The sequence below is a fragment of the Bos mutus genome, chromosome 7, assembly GCF_027580195.1.
Source record: "Bos mutus isolate GX-2022 chromosome 7, NWIPB_WYAK_1.1, whole genome shotgun sequence".
NCBI classification, from domain to species: domain Eukaryota; kingdom Metazoa; phylum Chordata; class Mammalia; order Artiodactyla; family Bovidae; genus Bos; species Bos mutus.
Genome location: NC_091623.1, coordinates 52,430,221 through 52,454,782, shown reverse-complemented (window position 1 = coordinate 52,454,782; position 24,562 = coordinate 52,430,221). Strand labels below are relative to the sequence as shown.

The 24,562-nt window shown below is 49.1% G+C and overlaps 2 protein-coding genes across 12 annotated transcripts in view; one reads left to right on the top strand and one right to left on the bottom strand.

Annotated features, from left to right (window-relative positions):
• Window positions 1-18,870, top strand: part of IER2 (immediate early response 2) — a 37,810-nt gene extending 18,940 nt beyond the window's left edge. For 2 of the 11 annotated variants that reach the window (XR_011464764.1, XM_070373568.1), the window contains exons 2-4: window positions 1,330-1,409; window positions 3,306-3,516; window positions 18,154-18,870. The gene's annotated coding sequence lies outside the window, so the exon portion shown is untranslated. Of the gene's footprint in view, window positions 1-1,329; window positions 1,410-3,305; window positions 3,517-12,383; window positions 12,539-13,783; window positions 14,494-18,153 lie in introns of all 11 variants that reach the window. The other 9 variants (XR_011464765.1, XM_005900547.3, XM_070373571.1 and 6 more) reach the window with 8 other exon arrangements.
• A 2,034-nt stretch (window positions 18,871-20,904) lies between these two features.
• Window positions 20,905-24,562, bottom strand: part of CACNA1A (calcium voltage-gated channel subunit alpha1 A) — a 253,453-nt gene continuing 249,795 nt past the window's right edge. The window contains 3 exon segments of the mRNA XM_070373554.1: window positions 20,905-22,495; window positions 23,237-23,487; window positions 23,807-23,993. Of these exon segments, the coding sequence (XP_070229655.1) occupies window positions 21,785-22,495; window positions 23,237-23,487; window positions 23,807-23,993 (1,149 nt within the window). The 3' untranslated portion in view covers window positions 20,905-21,784.

Genomic DNA, 24,562 nt, shown 5'->3' with positions numbered 1-24,562 from the left:
GATCATCTGCTGTTGAAAACACAGAGGCCCAGACAGGTTAAGTGGTTTTCCTAAGGCTGCTCAGGAAAGAAGAGAAGGCACCACCAGGGTTTGCCTGTAGTCTGGCTGGCTGCAAAGCAGGAGTGTGCTCTTGCCATATTCATGCACACATGTGTTCATCGATGCAGCTTTCTGTACAGCCTCGTCTGTTCCCAGTCAGACGTGAGATGTGCAGGAAAGCAAGAGGTGAACTAGACCTGAGTCCCCAAACCACAACCCAGCTCAGGGTGGGGAGTGGCAGGGTGGGGGACGGAGGGGGGATGGGGAGAACATCCGCTCCTCTTCTCTGCACAGCCCTCAGGCTCAGAATGGTTTTGACACTTTTTTCTGTTTTTCTTTCTTTTTTATTTTTGGTTGTAGGGCAATGCCTGGGGCATCGTTCGGTCATAGTTCCCCCACCAGGAATCAAATCATTGAGCTCCCTGCAATGGAAGCTCAGTCTTAACCACAGGACCACCAAGGAAATCTAGTTTTGATATTTTTTAAGCAGTTGAAAACAAAAGATTATTCCTTGAAACATAAAAATCTTATGAATTATGATTTCAGCCCTTGTAAATTACATTTATACAGTCATGTCCATTCCTGTCTGGCTGCTTTGCTGTTGTTGTTCAGTCGCTCAATTGTGTCCCCATGGACTGCGACCCCATGGACTGCAGCATGCCAGGCTTCCCTGTCCTTCACTATCTCCTGGACTTTGTTCAGACTCATGTGCCATTTTTTTTTTAAATTGAGTTAAAATATACATGACAAAAATGTACCATCTTAGCTATTTTTTAAGCATACAGATCAGTGGCATTAAATACATTTATATTGCTCTGCAACCATTATATCATCTATCCCCACAACTCTTCCCCACCCCCACCCCCCATTTTTCCCCTACTTTTTGGCTGTTCTGTGCAGTATGCAGGATCTTAGTTCCCTGACCAAGGTTTGAACTACCCCCTCCAGTGGCAGCCCGGAGTCCTAACCACTGGACCACCAGGGAAGTCCCACCCCCACAACTCTTGTAAATCTGAAGCTCTATACCTATTAACTCTCCCGTTCACCTCCCCTCAGCCCCTGGAAACCATCATTCTACTTTCTGTCTCTATGATTTTGACTAATCTAAGTACTTGATATAAGTGCTTATAAGAATTATACAGTACTTGTCTTTTTGTGAGTGGTTTATTTCACTTAGCAGAATGTCCTCAAGGTTCATCCAAGTTGTAACATGTATCAGAATTTCCTTTCTTTTTACGTATCTATTATTACTATTTTTAAATTTTTTTTGCCACTCTTTGCCCCATGCAGGATCTTATTAATAATTCCCCGACCAAGGAACCCACTCCCTCTGCAGGAGAAGCGTGGAGTCTTAACCACTGGACTGCCAGGTGAGTCCCTAGACAATAGCTTCTTTTTAATTACTTTTTAAATTTTTGGCTGTGCAGGGTCTTCCTTGCTTTGCACAGGCTTTCTTTAGTTGTGGTGAGTGGGGATGACTCTTCATTATGGTGCTCGGGGTTCTCATTGCTGTGGCTTCTCTTGCTGTGGAGAACAGGCTGTGGGGCACACAGGCACAGTGGTTGTGGCGCATGGGCTTAGCTGCTGGAATCTAACGTGGAATCTTCCTGGACCGTGGATCGAATTTGTGTTTGCTGCATTGGCAGGTGAATTCTTATGCAGCGCACCACTAGGGAACTCCTTCCTTCCTTTTATTTATTTATTTAATTTTATCCTTCCTTCCTTTTAAAGGCTGAATAATATTCCACGGTGGGGATATAACACATTTTGGTAATTCCAAGCCTTGGTTTGTTCCTTGTGTTAGCTATTGTGAACGATACTGCTGTGAACATGGATGCACAAATATTTCTTGGAGACCTTGCTTTCAGTTCTTTTGGCTGGAATTGCTAGGTTGTGTGGTAATTCCATTTTTAAGTTTTTGAGAAACCTCCGTAGAGTTTTCCACAGTGGCTATACTCTTTCACGTTCCTGTCAACAATGCACAGGAGCTCCAGTTTCTCCATGTCCCCATCAACACTTGTTTCTGTTTTGTTTCCTGATAGCAGTCATCCTCATATCTGCGGCTGCTTTTGTTCTATTGAGACAGGAGGGAAGGGGGCGGGGCACAACCTTTAAAAGTGTGACATAGGATTTCCCTGCTGGTCCAGTTTTTAAGACTGCCTGCCAATGCAAGGGACGCAGATTTGATCCCTGGTCTGGGAAGATCCCATGTATCTTGGGGCAGCTAAGTCCACATGCCACAACTCCCAAGCCTGTGTGCCCTGGAGCCCATACTCTGCAGTGTGTGTGTGGAGGGGCACTGCAGTGAGAAGCCGCGAATAAGAAGCCCGTGCACTGCAACTAGAGAAAGCCTGCATGCAGCGGCCAGAGCATAAATTAATGAATTAAATACAATTATAATATAAATAAAAGAGTGATGTTGTCATTGAGGATACAACATAAACTTTTCAGAAGTGATTAGATATAACATGGTGGAAGATGAGATTTCCAGTGGACCTCGAGCCTCATTATGTGCTCACTGTAATAGATTTGTTGTTCTTGTTCAGTCATTCAGTCATGTCCGACTTTTTGCAGCCCCGTGGGCTGCAGCACGCCAGACTTCCCTCTCCTTCACCATCTCCCATGAGTTTGCTCAAACTCATGTCCGTTGAGTTGGTGATACCATCCAACCATCATCTCCTTCTGCCTTCAGTCTTTCCCAGCATCAGGGTCTTTTCTGATGAGTTGGCGCTTCACATCAGGTGGCCAAAGCTTCAGCTTCAACTTCAGTCCTTCCAATGAATATTCAGGGTTGATTTCCTTTAGGATTGACTGGTTTGGTCTCCTTATGACAGTGGGGTGGACTTCCTTGGTGGTTTAGTGGCTGAGACTCTGTGCTCCCAGTGCAAGGGCCTGGTTTGATCCCTGGTCAGGGAACTAGATCCCACCTGCCGAAACAAAAATCCCACATGCCTCAATGAAGATTGAAGATCCCGTGTGCTGCAACTAAGACCTAGTACAGCCAAATAAATAAAAATAATATTAAAAAAAGACAGCCAAGGACTTTCCTCATTGTTCAGTGGTCAAGATTTCACCTTCTGGTGCAGGGGTTGTGGGTTTGATCCCTGGTAGGGAAGCTAAGACCCCACATGCTTATCAGCAAAACAAAACAAAACAAAATAGAAGCAATATTGTAACAAATTCAAGAAATACTTTGAAAAACGATCCATATATTTTTAAAAAATGGGTTCTAGTCCCGATCTGAGGTGTGTGTTTTCACTACACAGACAGAGTGAAATTGTTATGACCACCCAGCCCAGAAGAATTGATGCTTTTGAACTGTGGTGTTGGAGAAGACTTTTGAGAGTCCCTTGGGCTGCAAGGAGATCAAACCAGTCCATCCTAAAGAAAATCAGTCCTGAATACTCATTGGAAGGACTGATGCTGAAGTTGAAGCTCCAATACTTTGACCACCTGATGCAAAGAGCCGACTCATTGGTAAAGACTTTGATGCTGGGAAACATTGAGGGTAGGAGGAGTAGGGGGCAGAAGAAGATGAGATAGCTGGATGGCATCACTGACTCAATAGACATGAGTTTGAGCAAACTCTGGGAGATGGTGAAGAATAGGGAAGCCTGGCGTGCTGCAGTTCATGGGGTAGCAAAGAGTCAGATATGACTGAGCCACTGAACAACAACAACAACCCCAACCGAGACTTATTCCTAACTGATCTCTGGACTGTACAAATGGTTGTCCTTCCATTGAGGAGGTGGGGACAGGCAATATTTGATGCTTAAATACACTGATAAGCTCTGAAAAACATAAACACCTTTAAGAAAATACACTGGGGTTATGAGAGGAGAGAGTGCTGGGGGAAAGCAGAGTGATGGCTAATTGAGAAAGATAGTCAGGGACATGTTTGAATATTCTTCCTAGTGGAGGCGTGGAAGGGAGGTCTGTGTTTGTCGCTGGAAAGCCCCTCATCTGGCCTCTGCCAACCTGTTCTTCCTGGGCAGCTGGGGACCCTGGGAGTGCTTAGGAGTTTTCTGTTTTCTGACTGTGGCCATGATGACAAGACCTGGTATCCCAGGTGTCAAGGCAGTGTCTCAGAGCAGTTGTTTTTTTTTTTTTAATTTATTTGGCTGCAGTGGGTCTTAGTTGTGGCACATGGGATCTAGTACCCTGACAAGGAATTGAACCGGGCCCCTGTATTGGGATCTTAGCCAATGGACCACCAGAGAATTGCCAATAATACTAATTTAAAAAAACCCTGGATACTCACAACTGTGGTCTGAATGTTTGTGTCTCCACCCCCTCACTCTGTATTGAAATTCTAACCACCACGGTGATAATATTAGGAGGTACAGCCTTTGGAAGGGAATGAGGTCATGAGGGTGGGTCTCTTGTGAATGGGATTAGTGCCCTTATAAAGATACCCAAGACTCCCTGATATACACTATTATAAGGGGCAAATGTGGGCAAGAGATAGTTTGGAGTTATCCACAGCCTTGGTTGCTAAATGCAGCCTATTGCCTGTTCCTGTACAGCCAGTGAGTTAAGAATGGCCTTTTCATTTTCAAATGGCTGGAAAAAACAATTCACAAGTTGAAAATGATCTACAATTCAAATTTCAGTGACCAAGGAGCTGGGGGGGATAGAACAGACATTGCTGAAGGGTATAAACTTGGACTGAGTAGTAAATAAATCCTAGAATTCCACAGATGCACAGAAGAGTAAATACAGGTTAAAATGTTGTATTATAATCATCAGACTTGCTAAGAGACTAGCAACTTAACTATTTCCACCACTAAAAAGAAATGTTGATTATATAACATCTGGGCTTCCCTGGTGGCTCGGACGTTAAAGAATCTGTCTGCAATGCAGGAAACCCAGGTTTGATCCCTGGATTGGGAAGATCCCCTGAAAAAGGGAATGGCTAGCCACTCCATTATTCTTGCCTGGAGAATTCCAAGGACAGAGGAGCCTAGTGGGCTACAGTCCATGGGATCACAAAGAGTTGGACATGACTGAGAGACCAACACTTTCACAGAGGTGCTAATTATGGATACAATCGCAACCATATTACAATATATGTCAGTTATACTATATAAATGTATCAAATGTTGGACACCTTAAATTTATACAATGTTACATGTCAAATATATTTCAATTAAAAAGTCCATGGGACTTTCTTGGTGGTCCATTTGCTAAGACTCTGTGCTCCCACGGCAGGGGGCCTGAGTTCAATCCCTGGTCAGGGAACTAGGTCCCACATGCCCCAACTAAGAGTTTATATGCTGTAACTAAGAGTTTGGATGTAGCCACTAAAAATACTGCATACCACAACTAAAAGAGCCTTCATGCTGCAATGGAGATGGAAGAGCCCAGGTGCTGCAACTGAGACCTGGCACAGTCAAATAAATAAAAAATAAAATAATTATCTGAAAAGTCAGAGTCCATAAATAAAGTTGTTTTTAAAATTTAATTTATGTTTTGGCTTTGGTAGGCCTTCATTGCTGTGCATGGGCTTTCTCTAGTTGCAGCGAGCAGGGGCATTGTGGTGGCTTCTCTCATTATAGAGCACAGGTTCTAGGTACCTCGGCTTCATAGTTGTGGAGCTTGGGCTTAGTCGTTCAGTGGCTCGCGGCAGGGATCGAACTGGCAGAGTCTTAATCACTGGGCCACCACGGAAGTCCCATAAATAAAGTTTTATTGACACACAGTTGTGCTCATTTGTTTACCTATTATCCCGGGCTGCTTTTATGCTACAAAGCAGAATTGAGTCATTGCAACAGAGACAGCCTGGCCCTTGAAGCAGAAAATATTTCCAGTCCAGCCCTTTCCAGATCTTTGTAGACCCCTGCTCTAAAGGAGCCTGAGGTCTGAATGTCAGCTGATGCTGACTTGGGGCTTTTGGGGGTGTCTACTGGTTGGCACAGCAAAGAGGTTGGAAGGAGTCGGTGTTGGAGGGGCACGGGGACACGCAGAAGGTTCTGATGATTAACACTAGGGAGAGGATGATGGGGATACCCCCCGGGGAGGGGACATTCGTGTCTTCAAGGTGATATGGGGTTGAGCGCTGAGACTGGCAGGCTGATGGAGGCACAGCAGGGTCACAGACAGGAAGCCTAGATCTGCCTCGAGTAATCCCCACCCCTGGCCACCCACCAGAGCTGACAGATGAGACAGAAGCATCCCATGAACCACCACCACCCTGTCATCTAACCAGTCATGGGACCCTACCTCCTGTTTCTCCCTTTCCTCTGCTTTTCCCTGTCCCTCCCTGGTGCCATCATCTGTCACTGTCTGGGTCTGGAGATGTGCCCCAACTTCATGCTTCAGTGTCCCTGACCCCTCGTCTCTTTTCTCAGTGTAGCCTGCACACTTAACTTTCCTATCTTTCTTTCTTTTTACTTCTTTCCTTTAAAAAAAAATGGAGACAAAATATATGAACATAAAGTTAACCATTTTAAAGTGTACAAGGCCCTGGCATTTAGGAGAAACACAAGGTTGGGCAACCGTCACCAACTACCCATCTGCAGGAAGCTTCCGTCACACCAAGAAACCCTGTACCTGTGAGCTGTCACTCCCACCCCCTTCCTTTAGTCTCTGGCAACCAGTAATCTGTTTTCTGTCTCTGTGGGTTTCCCTCTTCTGGACATTTCATATCAATGGAATCGTACACCAGGTAGTCTTTCATTAGCTTGGTGGGGTTTTTGTTTGTTTATTTTGTTTTTGGCCATGCTCATGTCTTGTGGGATCTTAGTTCTATGATCAAGGATCGAACCCAGGCTCTCGGCAATGAACGTGTGCAGAGTCCTAACAACTGGAACACCAGGGAATTCCTGTTAGCTTGTTTTTGAAACTCATTCACTTTGTAGCAGGTATCTAAAGCTCAATCCTTTTCTGAATGAATACTCCATTGCATGGATGTACCACAATTTTTTAAATCCATTCATTTGTGGAGGGGCATGTGGGTTACTTCCACCTTAACTTGTGACATAAATATACCTAAATTAAAATTTTCCTTTTTAAACTTTTATAAGTTGTGGTAAGATATGTATAAGATTTATCATTTTTAAACCATTTTTAAGTGAAAGTTCGTGGCTTTACATACATTTACACTGTCACCCAACCATCACCATCATCCAGCTCCTAAACTTTTTCATCGTTCCAAACTGAAACTGTCCCTGGGAACTCCCTGGTGGTTAGGACTCTGAGCTTTCTGTGCAGGAGGCATGATCCCGGGTCTAGGAACCGAGATCCCACAGCCATGCAGCATAGCCAAAACACAATGAAACAACTCTGTCCTCATTAAGCAATGACTGCTCATTCCCCTCACCCCAATCCCTGGTAATCACTGTCCTTTCTGTCTCGAAGTCAGTGAGCTTGCACAAATTGAAGTCTGAGCATGCCGGCTCTCCTGAACCCTCAGTAGGCCCCTACTGTTCTCAGGATAGAGACCAAATAGTCCCAAGGGGGATGCACATGGCATCTTGATCTCAATTTCCTCCTTCTCCAAGCTTATTTAGGGCCTTCCCAGTGGCTCAGTGGTAAAGAATCCACCTGCCAAGCAGGAGACTCAGGTTCAATCCCTGTGTCTGGAAGATTCCTTGGAGGAGGAAATGGCAACCCACTCCAGTATTCTTGCCTGGGAAATCCCATGGACAGAGGGGCCTGGTGGGCTACAGCCTATGCGTTGCAAAGAGTCTGACTCGACTTATGGACTAAACAACATCAACAGCAGAGCTTCTTTCCCTGTATAAAAAGTCCCCACTCTTCCCTCTTCTTCTATGGGATCCTTGTGTACACGTTCCTTTCCCCTCCTGAGGAAGGCCCACCTCTCTACAGTGCTCCCCGCTGTTCCCTCATAGGACACATCTCAGTTGTAATTCATTCTTTCCCTGCCTTTTCTTTTTGGTTTGTTAGTGTAGGTTTGTTGATGTGCCCTCTGCCTCCTCCATCTGACTGGGAGTCCATGAGGGTGTGACAGCGCCTGTCTTACTGCTGTGCGTTCCCAGCTCCTGACCTTTGCCTGGCACCCTACCCTATGTATAGTGGAATGTGTGTGTTAGTCAGTCGTGTCCAACTCTTTGCGACCCCATAGACTGTAGCCCGCCAGGCTCCTCTGTCAATGGGATTCTTTAGGCAAGAATAACGGAGTGGGTTTCATGCCCTCCTCCAGGGAATCTTCCCCACCCAGGTGTTGAACCCAGATCTCCTGCACTGCAGGCAGATTCTTTACCATGTGAGCCACCTGGCAAGCCTGTCTATGTATAGTGAAAGGATCAGCACAAAGTCCTGGCAAGGGAGGGAGAAATGGGCCAAGGCAGGTGGTGGACATCTTGAGCTCCTAGTGGTGTGGGGAGCTTAGGCTGCAGCTGGGGTGGGCTGCATGAGCAGAGAGCCCAGGGGTTGGGAGCAGGGGCGGCTGGTTGGGGGCTGCAGTTACCCCGGAGCAAGGGTCTCTGGAAGTTGAGCAGTGGGCATGAAGAGCTGGACCAGGGGGCAGGAGTGAGGACCGGAAGTGTGATTGGGAGGAGGTGGGGCTGAGGGGGCACATAGATGATGCTGTTGACAGGTGGTCATTTCTGAATGCACTGTTCAGAGCCTGGGGAGGCCAGGCTGGGCCCGGCAGCCAGAGGTCCACAGTGTTGAGGTGCCTCCTCACCCCCACACTGAGAGGTAAGCTCCTGGGGCAGGCTTGACTTGCTTCAACTGGGAGCATCTGCATAAATTACAATGGCCAGTGCCCAGTTCTGGCCCAGGAGAGAGACCTTTATAAAGTCAGACTTGGCTTCCCCCCAACTGGCTGGCCTCCTTATCCCTGATTCCAAATGCTGGCTTGTCACAATGCGTCTGCACACAAGCACGAGCCTGCATCTCTAAGGGTGGTGGTTGGGGAGAGCGGGATGCTTGCTGCACTAGGGGCAGCCTGGGGGTGGTAGCTTTTAGCAAGCTGGTGGCCATTCCCCACCCTTCCATCCGCCCCATGGTTCTTTTTATATCCTGCATTTTCATAAAGCCAAAACATCTGAGGCTGGGTTTCGTGGCAGTGGGCTGTTAGAGGCTGCAAGGGAAGCGAGGAGAAGGCAGAGAGGTGGGGTTATCAGAGCCCAGCCTCTCCAGGCCTGTGGCTGGGCCAGGGGCGGCCTCTGGCTTCCTTCCATCAGCCCACAGTCTCAGATGGTTCAGAGCTCTATTTAAAGGCTTCTTTCTCTGCCTCCACTGTGGGGTTCCCACCAGGATTCATGAGTCAGAGGGAAGGCTGGTGTGGCCCCCAATGCTTGGCTGGGTCCACCCTGAGAAGCTGGGAGCAAACTCTTCAGGAAGTAATTCTGTAGCAGCCCCAGCTGCTTGGCCCCTACTGTTCTGATATCTCCTTGCTCAGGTCTCCCTCCCAACCCCTGCCCCAGCTCTGTGCCACGTGAGAAGCCCAATGAATGACCGCCTGATTCAGGGGTACCCACAGGCAGCTGAAGGCCAGTGATGCTCCCTGGGCTTGTTCAGTGGCCTCTGTAGCCATATAGGGCTTCCCAGGTGGTGCTAGTGGTAAAGAACTCGCCTGCCAGTGCAGGACATATAAAAGACTAGAGTTCAGTCCCTGAGTCGGGAAGATCCCCTGGAGGAAGGCACGGCAACCCACTCCAGTATTCTTGCCTGGAGAATCCCATGGACAGAGGGGCCTGGCGGGCTACAGTCCATGGGGTCACAAAGAGTCAGACATGATTAAGTGACTTAGCATACATGCAGCTGCATAATACCTGCAGAATTCCAGAGGCATCCACATCCTCCTGAGGATACGCGGTAATCTTTTCTTGCTTTTACAGCATCACCATGTGCTGCCCTGGTTGGGACCATATGCACATGTGGTGCCGGGCAGCTCCCAGGGGCCTGCACACACTGTTCTTACCACACTCCTATTTTATTGATCAGAAGGCTGAGTCCAGGGTGGGAAATGTATCTTTAGGTTGTTATAACAGAATACCATAGACTGAAAGGCTTATAAACACCAGACACTTATTCCTCACATTGTGGAGGCTGGATTGTCCAAGATCAAGGTGCCAGCAGGTCTGGTATCCAGTGAGGGCTGTGTGGCTCACCGAGTCATGGTGTCTTTTCACTGAGTCCTCACATGGGAGAAAAGACAAGCCAGTGCTCTGGTGTTCCTTTTTTTAAAAGGTATGAAAAAAATTATTTATTTAGACACATCTTGAGGCTTGTGGGATCTAAGTTCCTGGACCAGGGATTGAACTTGGGCCCTTGGCAGTGAGATCTCAGAGTCTTAACCACCAAGATTCCTTTTATAAGGGCACTAATACCATTCACATGGGCTTCCCTTGTGACTCAGTGGTAAAGAATCCGCCTGCCAACGCAGGAGACATGAGTTCGATCCCTGGGTGGAGAAGATTCCCTGGAGGAGGAAATGGCAACCCATTCCAGTATTTTTGCCTGAAGAATCCCATGGATGGAGAAGCCTGGAGGGCTACAGTCCATGGGGTTGCAAAGAGTTGGACACGACTGATCAACTAAACCACAGCAACAATACCATTCACGAGGACTCCACCCTCATGACCTGATCACCCCAAAAGCCTCACCTCCTAATACCATCACACTGAAGGTTATGGCTTCAGCATGTGAATTTTGTGGGGCACAAATGTCCAGATCATAGCAGGATACATATGTGTGTGTGGCAGAGCAGGGATTGTCCAACCTGACTGGGTAGGTGTCACCCTCTTACCCCAGTGCTGAGGCCCACAGATGAGTGGGGTCTTGCATCTGGACACTAGTGGACAGTAATAGGGGTGACCCCCAGGGACAACAGAGCTCAAGAATGATGCCAGGTGTGTGAGGTCGACCAGTGCTGTCTAGGACAGTTGTCATGAGCCACACAGGGCCATTGGGTGCTTCAAAGGTGCTGATCTGAATGGAGATGTGATCTGAGTGAAAAGCATCCCCTGGGTTTCAAAAACTCAGTATAAAAAATGATCATGAAAGATTACTATGAGAATCATATCTATCACATGTTGAAATGATTGTATTTTGGCTATGTTGCACTAGGAAATAAATATATCTTTCAAAATAATCTCCCGTTAGGACTTCCCTGGTGTTCCAGTGGTTAAGATTCTGTGCTTCCAATGCAGGGGGCCTGGGTTTGATCCTGGGTCAGGGAACCAGGTCTCCCCTGCTGCAACTAAAGATCCCACATGCCCCAATGAAGATCAAAGATCCCGAATGCTGCAACTGAGACCTAACACAGCCAAACAAACAAATAAATATTAAAAAACTTCCTTTCCTCAAAAAGCTAAACATAGAGTTTTCATAAGACCCAGAAATTCCACCCCTGTATCTATCCCAAAGAATTGAAAACAGGTGTAAAAACAAAAACTTGTATGTGCAAGTGTAGCGTAGCACCATTGACAGTCATCAAAAGGTAGAAACAAGCCACATGTCCAGCAACACAGTGGAATAGTATCCAGCCATGAAAAGGAATGGGGTTGTGACTCATGCTACAACCTGGATGAACCTTGAAAACATGCTGAGTGAAAGAAGATGGGCTAAGTCACCTATTGTGTGATCCCGTTTATATGAAATGTCCAGAAGAGACAAGTCCACAGAAACTGAAAGTAGATTCGTGGTGACCAGGGGCTGAGAGAGGGAGAAATGGAGAATGGCTCTTAGTGGGGATGAGGTTTATCTTGGAGTGATGATAAAATATTTTGAAATTATCTTGAGGTGGTAGTTGCCCAGCCTTCCCAGGTGGTGTTAGTGGTAAAGAACCTGCCTGCCTGCACTGCAGGAGCTGCAGGAAACCTGGGTTTGATCCCTGGGTTGGGAAGATCCCTGGAGGAGGGCATGGCAACCCACTCCAGTATTCTTGCCTGGGAAATCCCATGGACAGAGGAGCCTGGAGGGCTGCAGTCCATGGGGTCACAAAGAGTCGGACACGACTGAAGCGACTAAGCACGCATGCACAGTAGTTATACGACATTGTGAAGGTACTAAATGAATTGTACACCACAAATGGTTAATTTTATGTTATGTGAATTTCACCACAATTAAAAAAAAATACAACAAAACTAAAAAATACTTGTTCTTTTTTTTTACTTTCTTTAATGTGGCAACTAGAAAACACAAGTGTGACTCACTTCAAGTTGCCCTTGGTCGTGGCTGGGCTAGATCACTGTGCCTCCAGGGGAGTCAAATAACACCTGTATCCTCTGCATGGCAGGTGAAAAATCCCTGGACCACTGCTGACCCAGAGCAGGGCAGGAAGGAGCTGCAGCCCTGGGGGCTGAGGAGGAGGGGAGGGGAGCTATGGCTGTCCCTCACTGTCCACAGGGGAGTTGTGATGCATCTTTCAGATAGTGAGGGAACATGAGCTTGCTGGCTGGCCAGAGGATTGGAGATAATACTTCAGTGCAGTACTTTGAACCACCTTGAACTTTTGACCATCTGACGTCCCCAAGACCTGCAGACTGTTCCTGTCGATTGGTGGTTTGCACCCGCAGCAGTCCTGGTGGGTAAGGAGGCGTCATCTAGGAGTGGTTTCGGATGTGTGTGTCTGTGCTCAATTGCTTCAGTCCTATCTGGCTCTTTGCAACTCCATGACCTGTAGGCCTCCAGGCTCCTCCGTCCATGGGATTCTCCAGGCAAGACTACTGGAGTGGGTTGCCATTTCCTTCTCCAGGAGATCTTCCCGACCCAGTGATTGAACCAACATTTCCTGTGTCTCCGGCATTGCAGGTGGATTCTTTACCACTGAGCCACTGGGGAAGCCCGAGTTTAAGATGAGATAAGAGAAGAACCAGAAAAGGGGACACAGCATGGAGGAGATGGTGGGGGGTGGGTTGGGGAGGGAGTAAGTCAGTTCCAGCCAGGAGCGGCATGTCCTTACCCTGCAGAGAGCACCACGGCTGACTGGAGGGAACCCAACTGCATTGGATTCAAGGTCTACCCTTTCTGCCTTCCATGTGAGCTCTGACAATATATCAAAACTTTCTGACTCTTAGTTTTTGATCTGAAGATGCCTCCCGCATCTCTTATCCAGCCCCTCCTCTCACGATGCTCCCCAGAGCCTCTCTGCTGGCCTCCCTCTCCAGTGCGCTCTTCTTCAGAAAAGTGGAGGCAGAAACTTAGAGGCTCTCGAGACCTCCAGCTTCAACCAGCCTCTGCAGGCTTGGATGGTGGGCCTCCCTGGACCATCTGCTCTGTTCTGAGGAGTTGTTAGAAAGTCCTTTCCATAGAGCATCCAGGGATTTACTTGCCTGACGTCCCGCTGTCCTGCTTCTGACCTTGGAGAGGGTGGTAGGGGTGGTCTCACGCCCTCTCTTCTGGCTCCACCCCCACGATCCCTGTTGCTGTTGCTCAGTTGCCAAGTCTCGGCTGACTCTTTGTGAACCCAGGGACTGCAGCGTGCCAGGCTTCCCTGTCCTTCACTATTGCCCAAAGTTTGCTCAAACTCATGTTCATGGTCTTCCCTGGTGGCTCAGTCGGTAAAGAGTCTGCCTGCAATGCAGGAGACCTGGGTTCAATCCCTGGGTCGGGAAGATCCCCTGGATAAGGAAATGGCAACCCACTCTAGTATTCTTGCCTGGAACATTCCATGGTCAGAGGAGCCTGGTGAGCTATAGTCCATGGGGTCACAAAGAGTTGGACGTGACTAGGTGACTAACACACACACACACATGTTCATTGAGTCCATGATGCTATCTAACCATCCCATCCTCTCTTGTCCCCTTCTCTTGCCCTTGATCTTTCCCAGAATCAGGGTCTTTTCCAAAGAGCCAGTTCTTAACATCAGGTGGCCAAAGTATTGGAGCTTCAGCTTCAGCATCAGCCCTTCCAATGAATATTCAGAGTTGATTTCCTTTAAGATTGACTGGTTTGATCTCCTTGCTGTCCAAGAAGACTGTCAAGAGTCTTCTCCAGCACCACAGTTCGAAAGCATCAGTTCTTCCGCGCTCAGCCTGGTCCAACTCTCACATCTGTACCTAACTACTGGAAAAACCCAAAGCTTTGACTGAAAGACTCTTTAGGTACACAGCAGTCACGCGCTCGGCCATTCACCATCTGGCCTCTAGGTGGCGCTGCCTGCCTGGTGCACCAGGCCTTGGTTTTGGGGAGACATTGAGTCTCATTTGCTTGTCCATGGGATTGGTTATTATCATGTGGTCCTTGATTGGCCTGGGCGATCTGGAGATCAGACAAAGCCCTTTTTGCATAAGGCATCTGGATGCCGTTAAAAACTGTTTCTGATTACAAGAGTGAGCATGTGTATTTGTGAAATAATTTCAGTACAACACCAAGTCTACACCCCCGTCCATTGAGGGCCTTCCCCACCCTATTCAGAGGTAAACATCACAGGTCCATGGCTAGCTGTACATATCTCCAGATTTTCTATTGAACAAATGGAGTCTTGGAAGATACTGCCTGGATGGTGAAGCCTTTCTCCTGTTTAAGAGCTGCAGCCAGGTGGGTGAGGGCGAAAGTGGTGGGGAGTGGCTGGGTCTGGGTGGAACTGTGGGGGAGGTGGGGAGGAAGGCGCATCTCTGAGCAGCTTGCAGGGTCCTAGGTCCAGGGACTTAATGGGGAATTGCAGAAGGGCACGGGCCACCGTTCTGGGCAGAGACCAAAAGTCCAGTGAAAAGTGGGTGTCATGTTTAGCAGATGGGACTAACAGGGCAGATGGAGAGCAGGGTGGAATGATGCTAGTTCTATGTCCATTCCTTCTGCAGACTCTACTCCAGCCAGCAGCAACGCCCTCTTCTTTTTTTTTCTTAGACATAAGTTTTTTAAAATATTTATTTTTGGCTGTGCTAGGTTGGCAGTTTTTCTCTAGTTGCAGCGAGTGGAGGCCACTCTCTCGTTGTACTGTGTGGGCTTCTCTTGTTGCTGAGCATGGGCTCTAGAGTGTGCTCGCTTCAGTAGTTGAGGCTTCTGGGCTCTCGAGCACAGGCTCAGTAGTTGTGGCTCATGGGCTTAGCTGCTCCATGGCATGTGGGATCTTCCCGGACCAGGGAGTGAAACAGTATCTCCAGCACTGGCAGGTAGATTCTTTACCAGAGTCACCTGGGAGGTCCAGCCTCTACTTTTTAAAGTTAGTTTTTGGAGTATAGTTGATTTATAATGTTGTGTTCATTTCTGCTGTATATAGCAAAGTGAATCAGTTATACACATACATAGATCCACTCTTCTCTAACTGCTATTCCCATATAGGTCATTACAGAGTTCCCTATGCTATACAGTAGATTTTTATTAGTTATCTATTGTAAACTAGGTAGTAATGTATATGTCAACCCCAATCTCAAAATTTATCCCTCTCCCTCTTTCCCCCTTTCCCTTTGTAAACCAGAAGTTTGTTTTCTTTTCTTTGTTTTCTGGCCATGCTGGGTGGCATGCAGGATCTCAGTTCCCTGACCAGGGATTGAGTCCATGCCCCCCTGCAGTGGAAGTGCAGAATCTTAACCCCTGGACTACTGAGGAAATCTAGAAAATTTGTTTTGTACATCTGTGACTCAATTTATGTTTTGCAAATAGGTTCATTTATGCCTTTTTTTTTTTTTAAAGATTCCACATATAAGCAATATCATGTATTTGTCTTTCTCTGTCTGACTTACTTCACTCAGGATGACAATCTCTAGGTTGATTCGATTCCTGGTCAGGGAACTAGAACCCTGCATGCCGTGCGGCATGGCCAAAAAAACAAAAAACAGCTCTCCTGAGTGTATATATATGACTGATTCACTTTGCTGTACACTTGAAACTAACACAACATTGTTAATCAACTATGTTGTTGTTCAATCATCCACTCATGTCTGACTCTTTGCAACCCCTTGGACGGCAGCACGCCAGGACTCTCTGTCCCTCACCATCTCCTGAAGTTTGCCCAAGTTCATGTCCATTGCATTGGTGATGCCATCCAGCCATCTCATTCTCATCCTCTGATGCCCTCTTCTCCTCCTGCCCTCAATCTTTCCCAGCATCAGGGACTTTTCCAATGAATCAACTGTTCTCATCAGATGACCGAAATACTGGAGTTTCAACTTAAGCATCAGTCCTTCCAATGAGTATTCAGGATTGATTTCCCTTACGATTGACTGGTTTGATCTCCTTGCTGTCTGAGGGACTCTAAGGAGTCTTCTCCAGGACCATAGTTTGAAGGCATCGATTCTTTGGCGCTCTGCCTTTTTTACGGTCCAGCTCTCACAACCGTACGTGACCACTGGGAAGACCATAGCCTTGACCATACAGACCTTTGTCGGCAGAGTAATGTCTCTGCGTTTCAGCTCACTGTCTAGGTTTGCCATAGCTTTCCTGACAAGAGGCAAACATCTTCTGATTTCATGGCTGCAGTCACCATCTGCAGTGATTTTAGAGCCCAAGGAGAGGAAATCTGTCATTACTTCCACCTTTTCCCTCTCTATTTGCCATCAAGTAATGATGAAAGTGAAAAGAGGAGAGTGAAAAAGTTGGCTTAAAGCTCAACATTCAGAAAACTAAGATCATGGCATCTGGTCCCATCACTTCATGGCAAATAATGGGGAGACAGTGGAAACAGTGTCAGACTTTTTTTGGGGGGCTCCAAAATCACTACAGATGGTGATTGCAGCCATGAAATTAAAAGACGCTTACTCCTTGGGAGGAAAGTTATGATCAACCTAGATAGCATATTAAAAAGCAGAGACATTACTTTGTCAACAAAGGTCCAACTAGTTGAGAGAGTAACAGGCAGGAAGGCCAGGGGTCTCCAAACAGAGGAAATAGCCTGCAAGTGTCAGACATTTTTATCTCTCTTAACTGGCAGGAGGAAGCAAACTAGTGATATTTTGTCCTTCTCTATACAAATTTAAAAAGAGGTTTCTCTTAAAATACTGTGTTGCCATAATGACACCTGGTTTCACCTGAAGTTAACTATTCTCAAACCTAGAGATAACCAATGCATTTCTCTTATGGAAATGTTTGTCTTAAGCTATGCTAATGTGCTATGCATTTACCCCAGACTCTGTCTTCAAGTTGGTTCCGCCTCTTGGCTCAGAACCTACTTGACAAGCCAGTATGTTATACTCAGATATTGTTTCCCTAATCTCTGTAAATGAAACTATTTGTATGGTGATCTGCCCTTCTTCAAGATTCAAGTTAATCATTTTATGGTCCAAGATGAACCATTTGGTGCCAACATTATCCCAAAATGCATCTTATGGGTGAGGGGCCTGGTGCCATTCTGAGTTTTAAGACATTCCTTTCTTTTATTAACAGACTGCTAGTGACTATATAACATCCAGCTGAAGACTAGCAGGGGGGTACTCTTTCTGCCCCCTTCTGATGCCTATGTCAGAAGCTTTCTCTATCCCCTTTATACTTTAATAAAACTTTATTACACAAAAGCTCTGAGTGATCAAGCCTCGTCTCTGGCCCCAGATTGAATTCTTCTCCTCCAGGGGTCACGAATCCCGGCGTCTGTGCGTGATTCAACAACAACCTTTCATAGTCAAGGCTATGGTTTTTCCAGTGGTCATGTGTGGATGTGAGAGTTGGACTGTGAAGAAAGCTGAGCGCCGAAGAATTGATGCTTTTGAACTGTGGTGTTGGAGAAGACTCTTGAGAGTCCCTTGGACTGCAAGGAGATCCAACCAGTCCATTCTAATGGAGATCAATCCTGGGTGTTCATTGGAAGGATTGATACTAAAGCTGAAACTCCAGTACTTTGGCCACCTCATGCAAAGAGTTGACTCATTGGAAAAGACTCTAATGCTGGGAGGGATTGAGGGCAGGAGGAGAAGGGGACGACAGAGGATGAGATGGCTGGATGGCATCACCAACTCGATGGACGTAAGTTTGAGTAAACTCTGGAAGTTGGTGATGGACAGGGAGGCCTGGTATACTGCGATTCATGGGGTTGTAAAGAATTGGACACGACTGAGCAACTGAACTGAACTGAATGAGACTGAATGCCACGATCTTAGTATTTTTAATATTGAATTTTAAGCCGACTCTTTCACTCTCCTCCCTCACCCTCATCAAGAGGTTCTTCACTTCCTTTTGCTTTCTGCCATTAGAGCAATATCAACTATACTTAATAATAATAATTTAAAAAAAACCCTTTATTTTCTTATTCCTCTGTTCTCTTCTTAGGTGCTATTATTACAGAGGGAGCGCAGCCCACCCTGAGTTAGTAGTCCCTCAGCCTTCTCTACCCGAGGCAGCCTGAAGGCTTGGGGGCTGGAGCAAGACCTCTCAGAACCCTCAGTTGCTATGGTAATAACAGCCATAGTAAAAAATCACTTACTATGGGCCAGGTACCCTTTGTTCTGAGAACAGCAGTTCTCAAAGGGGTTCAGAAACTTGGGGGCCACTGAGACCCTTCCAGGGGGGTCCATCAGACTGAAGTGTTTCATTTTTTTAAATAAATATTTGATACTACTTTAAAACATTATTTTTAGCCTGTGGGAATCTTTGTTCCTTGACCAGGGATAGAAGCCATACCCCCTGCATCGGAAGTAGAGCATCTTAACCACTGGACCACTGGGGAAGTCCCTGAACTATTTAAAAATATTTTTTCTTTGAACTATTTTTAATATTAATGTTAAGATGTCCTTTGCCTCTGTCACTTTTTTTCTCTCACATGTGTGTGGTGGAGTTTCCAGGGGAGAGTCCCTGTTGCAACAGGTGGGATGCAGAATCAGATGTGAGAATCCAGTTGTCTTCTGTTCAATGGACATGGAAGAGATGCAAAATTGGAAAACAATGTCTCTCTTTTTATGCAATATTTTTGTTTTGGAAAAGGTGGTTATTTTTCATTAAAAATGTTATTTGTTATCATGAGTAGATGGATTGTGATTTAAAAACTAACAGTTTTTAAAATTAGCAGTTTTATTTTTTTTGTTTTAATCTACAAATGGCAAATATCAGTAGCTATAACCCATATAAACAGATGTATATGTGTATATATATAGGTTTTTTTTTTGCCATGTTGCACATTATATATAGGTATATATAATTTATTTTTTCTTTTGGTGTTGTGGCATGTGGGATCTTAATTCCCTGAATAAGTTCTATGGCCCCTGCATTGGAAGCTTGGAATCTTAACCACTTGACCACCAGGGAAGTTCCCTCAAGTATATTTTTTAAAGAATGGAAAGAGGTACTGAGACCAAAGTGTTTGAAAAACTGGATGTAGAAGAATGGTCCAACCCAGCCCGCTGCCTGTTTTTATAAATAAAGTTTTATTGGAACATAGGCACACCCACTCCTTTACATAAGGCTGCTTTCCTGGTGCAATGACAGAGCCAAAGAGATAGAGAGACCATCTGGGCTACAAAGCTGAAAATACTTACTCTTTGATCCTTTAAGAGAAAGTTTGCTGGACTGATGTAGAATAATGCATTTAATCTTCATGAACAGCTCTATTACTGTTTCCCTTTTGCAGATGGGAAAATAGAGGTACAGAGAGGTAAAGTCATTTTCCTTAGATCACACAGTCAGTGAGGCTGGGGCTGAGCTAAGCCCCTCAGGGTCAAATGACTGACTCCAAAGTTGGGGTGTGGTAGATGTCTTTGGTTAGTGTCCCCCTTCTTGGCCTCTGATTCCCCTTCATATGGTACTCCGTTGTTCCTTGAAGACCATCTACCTCTCCATGATTCTCTGAAGCCCTTTCTTGGGAGAACCAGGAGTTGCATTTTCAGATCAAAGGCCTTTCATGTCAGCCTAAACAAGGGATGTGTGGGTCACTATGTCATTTTCGACTCTTTTGAGACCCTATGGACTACAGCCCACCAGACTCCTCTGTCTATGGGATTTTCTAGGCAAGAATACTGGTGTGGGTTGCCATTTCCACCGCCAGGGGATCTTCCTGACTCAGGGATTGAACCTGCATCTCCTGCCTTGGCAGGTGGATTCTTTACTACTGAATTACCTGGGAAGCCCCTAAACAACAGGTATAACTGGCCTTTTGCTCACCTAAATCAACATAGCTCTCTGACCTCCTGATGTTATTAACAATGGTTTTTGGCTGTTGACTATATTCACAGAAGCATTCACAGAATAGGCAGGGAGGTAAGACCCTGGGGGTGGAAGGTGCTCTACCCCCTTCATCATGCAGCCAGCTTCTAGAAGCCTGGAGTGGGAGGATGCCGGCAGGTGCACTGCGGGCTGATGGGCAGATGGACAGATGGGGCTGGGGGTGGAGGGAGGGCAGGCTGTCGGTCCCTTCTTAAGAACCCCACCCCACCTCTGATATGCTGCCCTCACCTTGAACTGGCCATGACCCTCTTCTGCTACCGACAGGCTGCTCTGAACCTTGACCTCTAGGTTCTAGGACTCTCTGATGGCTGCGGTAATTCAGGGGCATCTTAGGAAAGTCTGTGAAATGGAATACAGCTTGGGATGGAGCCCTTCAGAAGCAGCTTCTTGGGTGCCGGTGAGTGGGGTGGGAGCGCCAGAGGCCTCGGGTAGGGCTCACCTCCCACTGGACTCGGGGGTCCTGAGCTAGGCTTCCAGGTACCTCCTGCAGGGTGTTTCCAATAGGAATTTTGCTAATATTTGAGGCCTCACACATTCTCTTTGGGGCCTCACTGGCCGGATCATGCAGGAATATTATCCAGCAAACTGTGGAGCCGTGGGGAGGTGATGGTGGGGGTGGTCTGAGGGTGGAGGCATGGGGTGGTGGTGGTGGGGCTCTATTGCCCTGCTGTCCCCCAACCAGGACAACCAGGTAAAGACCCAGCCAGTGTCTCTGGCTTTAACTTTTTTGCAAAGAGTCCTGGCTGGAGAGCTACTGCTTTCTCATCCTTAACCACTTTCCAAGTGCCTCCTACCAAAGTACCCCCAAAGAGACGTGGGGAGTACTTTGCAGAAGCTATAAAGACCACTCCAACACAGAAGCCCTTTGATTCAACTTTTTTTTATTTTTTTTTTCTTTTTGAATGTCATGCAATAATTCACAGTCCCAAGCCCACAGTTTTCAAACAAGGTAGGAAAAAGGAAAAAAGAAGCAAAGGAAATCAGTGGTGGTGTTTTTTTTTCTTTTTTCTTTTGTTATTTCAAGCAGGACCAAATGTCAGAAAAAAATGCTTCTTTTCTCAATCATTAATTTTTTTGTCCTTTTTAAAATTGTTTATTTTTTTTTAAATTGATTTCTGCAGGCAGTAATAGTAGGGTTTGGTATAACCAGCAAGCACTCCTGTGTGTGTCTGAGAACGTGTGTGGGGTATGAGTGTGTCTGGTGGCGGTCTGTGTGGGACGCTGGGTTTCCTCTTCGCTTCCGGCTTCTAGCCACACACACACGGGCCACCAGCAGGCGTTCACCAGGGAAAGGAAAGATTTCAATTGAGATGATAAAACTCATCAATAGAAGCAATTTTTTTTTCTCCCCGTTTTTCTTTTAAAAATGTTTTTTTTTTTGAAATTTCCATTTTCCCCAAGGTTCTCCAAAAATGGCTGAGTTAATTCGAATCCCTTGGCTGTGTGGTTTGTCTGCCCCCGAGGGCCCCCCGCCGTCGTCGTGGGGGATCGGGGCTGGGTGGGGGGCGCCGTCGCTGCCCAGGAGGGTCTTTCCGGGACACCCTGGTGTGTCCCGGCCCTGGGGACTCCCTCCAGAGTCCGGGGTCGTCCGGCTGGTCCTCTCCTGGGCCCTCCCGGGCCTCCCCGCCCCCGTGTGCTGGGCAGGTGGCAGCGAGGTGGCCCCGCGGCCGGTGCGGCTCCTCCCCGAGGGGGGCGTGTGCGTGGGGTGCGTGGGGGGGCCGGGCGGGCGCCACCTCGCCCGGGCTTAGCACCAGTCATCGTCGTCGGTCTCGCTGTAGGCTTCGTGCAGGCCTTTCCGGGAGCCCGGCCCGCGGGGCCTGGCCAGTCCGTGGGCCGGGTAGTAGCCGTTCGGGAGTCGCCGGCCGTGCCTGGAAGGCGAGGCGCAGGCCGGGCCCGCGGCCCGGGGAGTCCTGGGCGAGCACGCGTGGCGCGCGGGGGGCGGCGCGTCGTAGGCGGCGGCCCGGGGCTCCTCCTCCTCCCCGCCGCCGCCGCCCGGGCCGTCTGGCTCGTCGTAGTCGGAGCCCCTGTAGTAACCGTGGTGGTGCCGGGGGCCCGGGGGGCCCTCGGCCGCGTGCGCGCCGGACGCCGGCCATCGCGCCCCGCCGTGGCGACACGGCGCCCTGGGGGACTCGCTCCGGGCCGGGCCCGGGATCCGCCGCTCCATCGCGGGCGAGCGGCTGCTTCCGTGGCCTCCCGTGGGAGGCCGCTCCCCGGCCAGGGGCTCGGCCACGGGGCCCGGGTACCTCCGCGGGCCGCTGGGGGCCGTTCGGCCCGGCCGCGCCGCGGGCTGCTGCTGCTGCTGGGGACCCGAGCCGCCGGCCTTACGGATCACGGGGGAATAGGACACGTGCGGCCGGGGAGTGGAGGGGGTCTGGGGGAGCTGGCGGCGTCCCCGCCGCGGAGTGCTGGTACCAGATGTTGAGGGGGCTGGGCTTCCACTTACGGAACTACTGCCCTACACGAAAATTGAAACAAAGGAAATCAAAAAAAAAGATACAACAAAATCAACCAGAAGGAGACGGGAGGAGACACAGAGGACGGGAGGGTGGGGAGCGAAGGAAAATTCAGAGGACGGGGGAGGAGGGTGGGCGGGGAGGACACACAGGACGTTCAAATGGAAAAAAAGGAAAAAAGCAACAGCCACAGGTGGGAGGAGGAGGAGGAGGGGACAAGGAGGAGGGGGAGTGAGACAAGGAGGGTCGGGGGAAGTCGAAAACCAACACAACAAAGTGAAAAGAGAAATGAGAAATGGAGTTTTGTAAGTTTCGGGGTTAAAAATAGCAGAAGTTTCAAAAATTACTCACAGGCGTCCAGAGGACAGAAATCATAATTGAAACAAAAAACGGAAGCTGGGTTAAAGGAAAGCAAAAGGCAGAAGGTAGCCAGGGTGGGCGTGAGTCGTAAAGACCACTGCTGGCCCGAAACTCAAACGTGATCCACAACCAAAGAGGAAGCAGCTGCGGGCGGCGGGGAGCGGGGTGGCAGGCGGGCAGGGGGCTGGGGTGCAGAGTGGGGAGCCAGAGTGGCAGGGGCCAGTGTCCACCCCTGCCCGAGCCCAACCCCCTGGCTTGGGGAGCCCCATGGTGGGCAGGTCAGAGATCACGGCAGGAGTGGGGAACCCCGCCCAGAGGGGGCTGTGGGCTGTGGCCCCCCATCCTCTCCCGGAGGGGTCCACAGTGCCTCCTGCCACACCCACCTGACGGTGGGCCATGTGCTCCCGGCCCTCACTGGGTGAGCGGGACCAGCGCTGGTCACGGGCCCGGGGCCGGCCGTGCTCAGGCCGCTCCTGGGTGTAGCGCTCCTTGTCAGGGGGCGGGGGATGGTGGTGGTGGTGGTGGTGGTGGTGTTGCCGATGCTTCCGGTCCTTGGGCCGGCCCCGCTCCTGGTCTCTTTCCTTTGATGGCAGGTCCCCAGACTGGGTGGTCATGCTCAAGTCTGTCCCCAAGCCTAGGGCCGCATGGGGTCAGACAAGACAGATGGCTGTGAGGAAAGGGCGGCATGGGACGTGCATGTGGGCGGCTTCTAAGCGGGACTGCGGGCCCTGCGGGCACCTGCCCTTGGGCCCAGGGTGGCTTGGTGGGTGTGTGTGGGGGAGCTGGTCACCAGGGTGTGAGCAGCAGCTGGCGCATCTCGGTCCCCCTGGGTCCTATCCAGGCCCTTCTGTCTTTCCTTACTCAGTGTTTACCCTGCTCTGCCTTCTCCCCCATCTCCCCTGCTCTGTCCCCTTATACAGCCTCCAGTCCCTGGGCCTTGCAGGGCGACCCACCTGTGTCCACGTCCGTGTAGCGGCCCAAGGAGCGCTCGGAGGTGCGGTGGCCACGGTCTCTGCGCCTCTGGTGGTGCCGCTGGTTCTCCTCAGGCGGCACCCTCTCCAGGGAGTAGTCGTCCAGGCGCCGGGCCTTGGGGCCCAGCACGGAGGCCGAGCGCTTCATGGGGCTGGTGTCTGAGATGGTCTGGGGTGGGGGGGAACAGGCTGGTGGGCTGGGGTCAGTGGCCAGGACGCAGCAGTCCCGGTCTGCCCCATCCGCCATCAGTGATGAGGTGTGACCATCCAGGGGTGGGATCTGGTTGGGGGAGCCCTGAGCCTCAGGCTCCAGGACTCCTCTGTCCCCTCCCCAGCTCCTCCTGGGTTCCTCCAGGAGGCCCCATTCTCTCCACCTCCTGCTGGGACAGGCAGGTTGGCTGAAGGGCAGAGCTTCTCCCATCTGGAGTACAAACCTGGGAGCCCTGGGCAGCCCGGCCTGCTCTCCAAAGCGAGTGAGGAGCCTCAGCCTCTCCTTGCTGCCAGGCCTATCGGCCCAGGGCCAGGCACCCAGCACACACAGTCCTCCTTGGCCAACTGGGACTGGACTTTCCTGCCCACCTGAGTCCAGCTTCTATGGGAAGCCTTTGAGGGACTGGCCTGGCATTTGAGACCCCCGGGGGGACCTGCTCTCCTCATCCTTGGCCTGCAGCTTGGGGGCCTGTGTGTTTGCTGCACCCTTGGGTGGAACTGGGTTCCCTGCGGCTGGGAGAGGAGAGA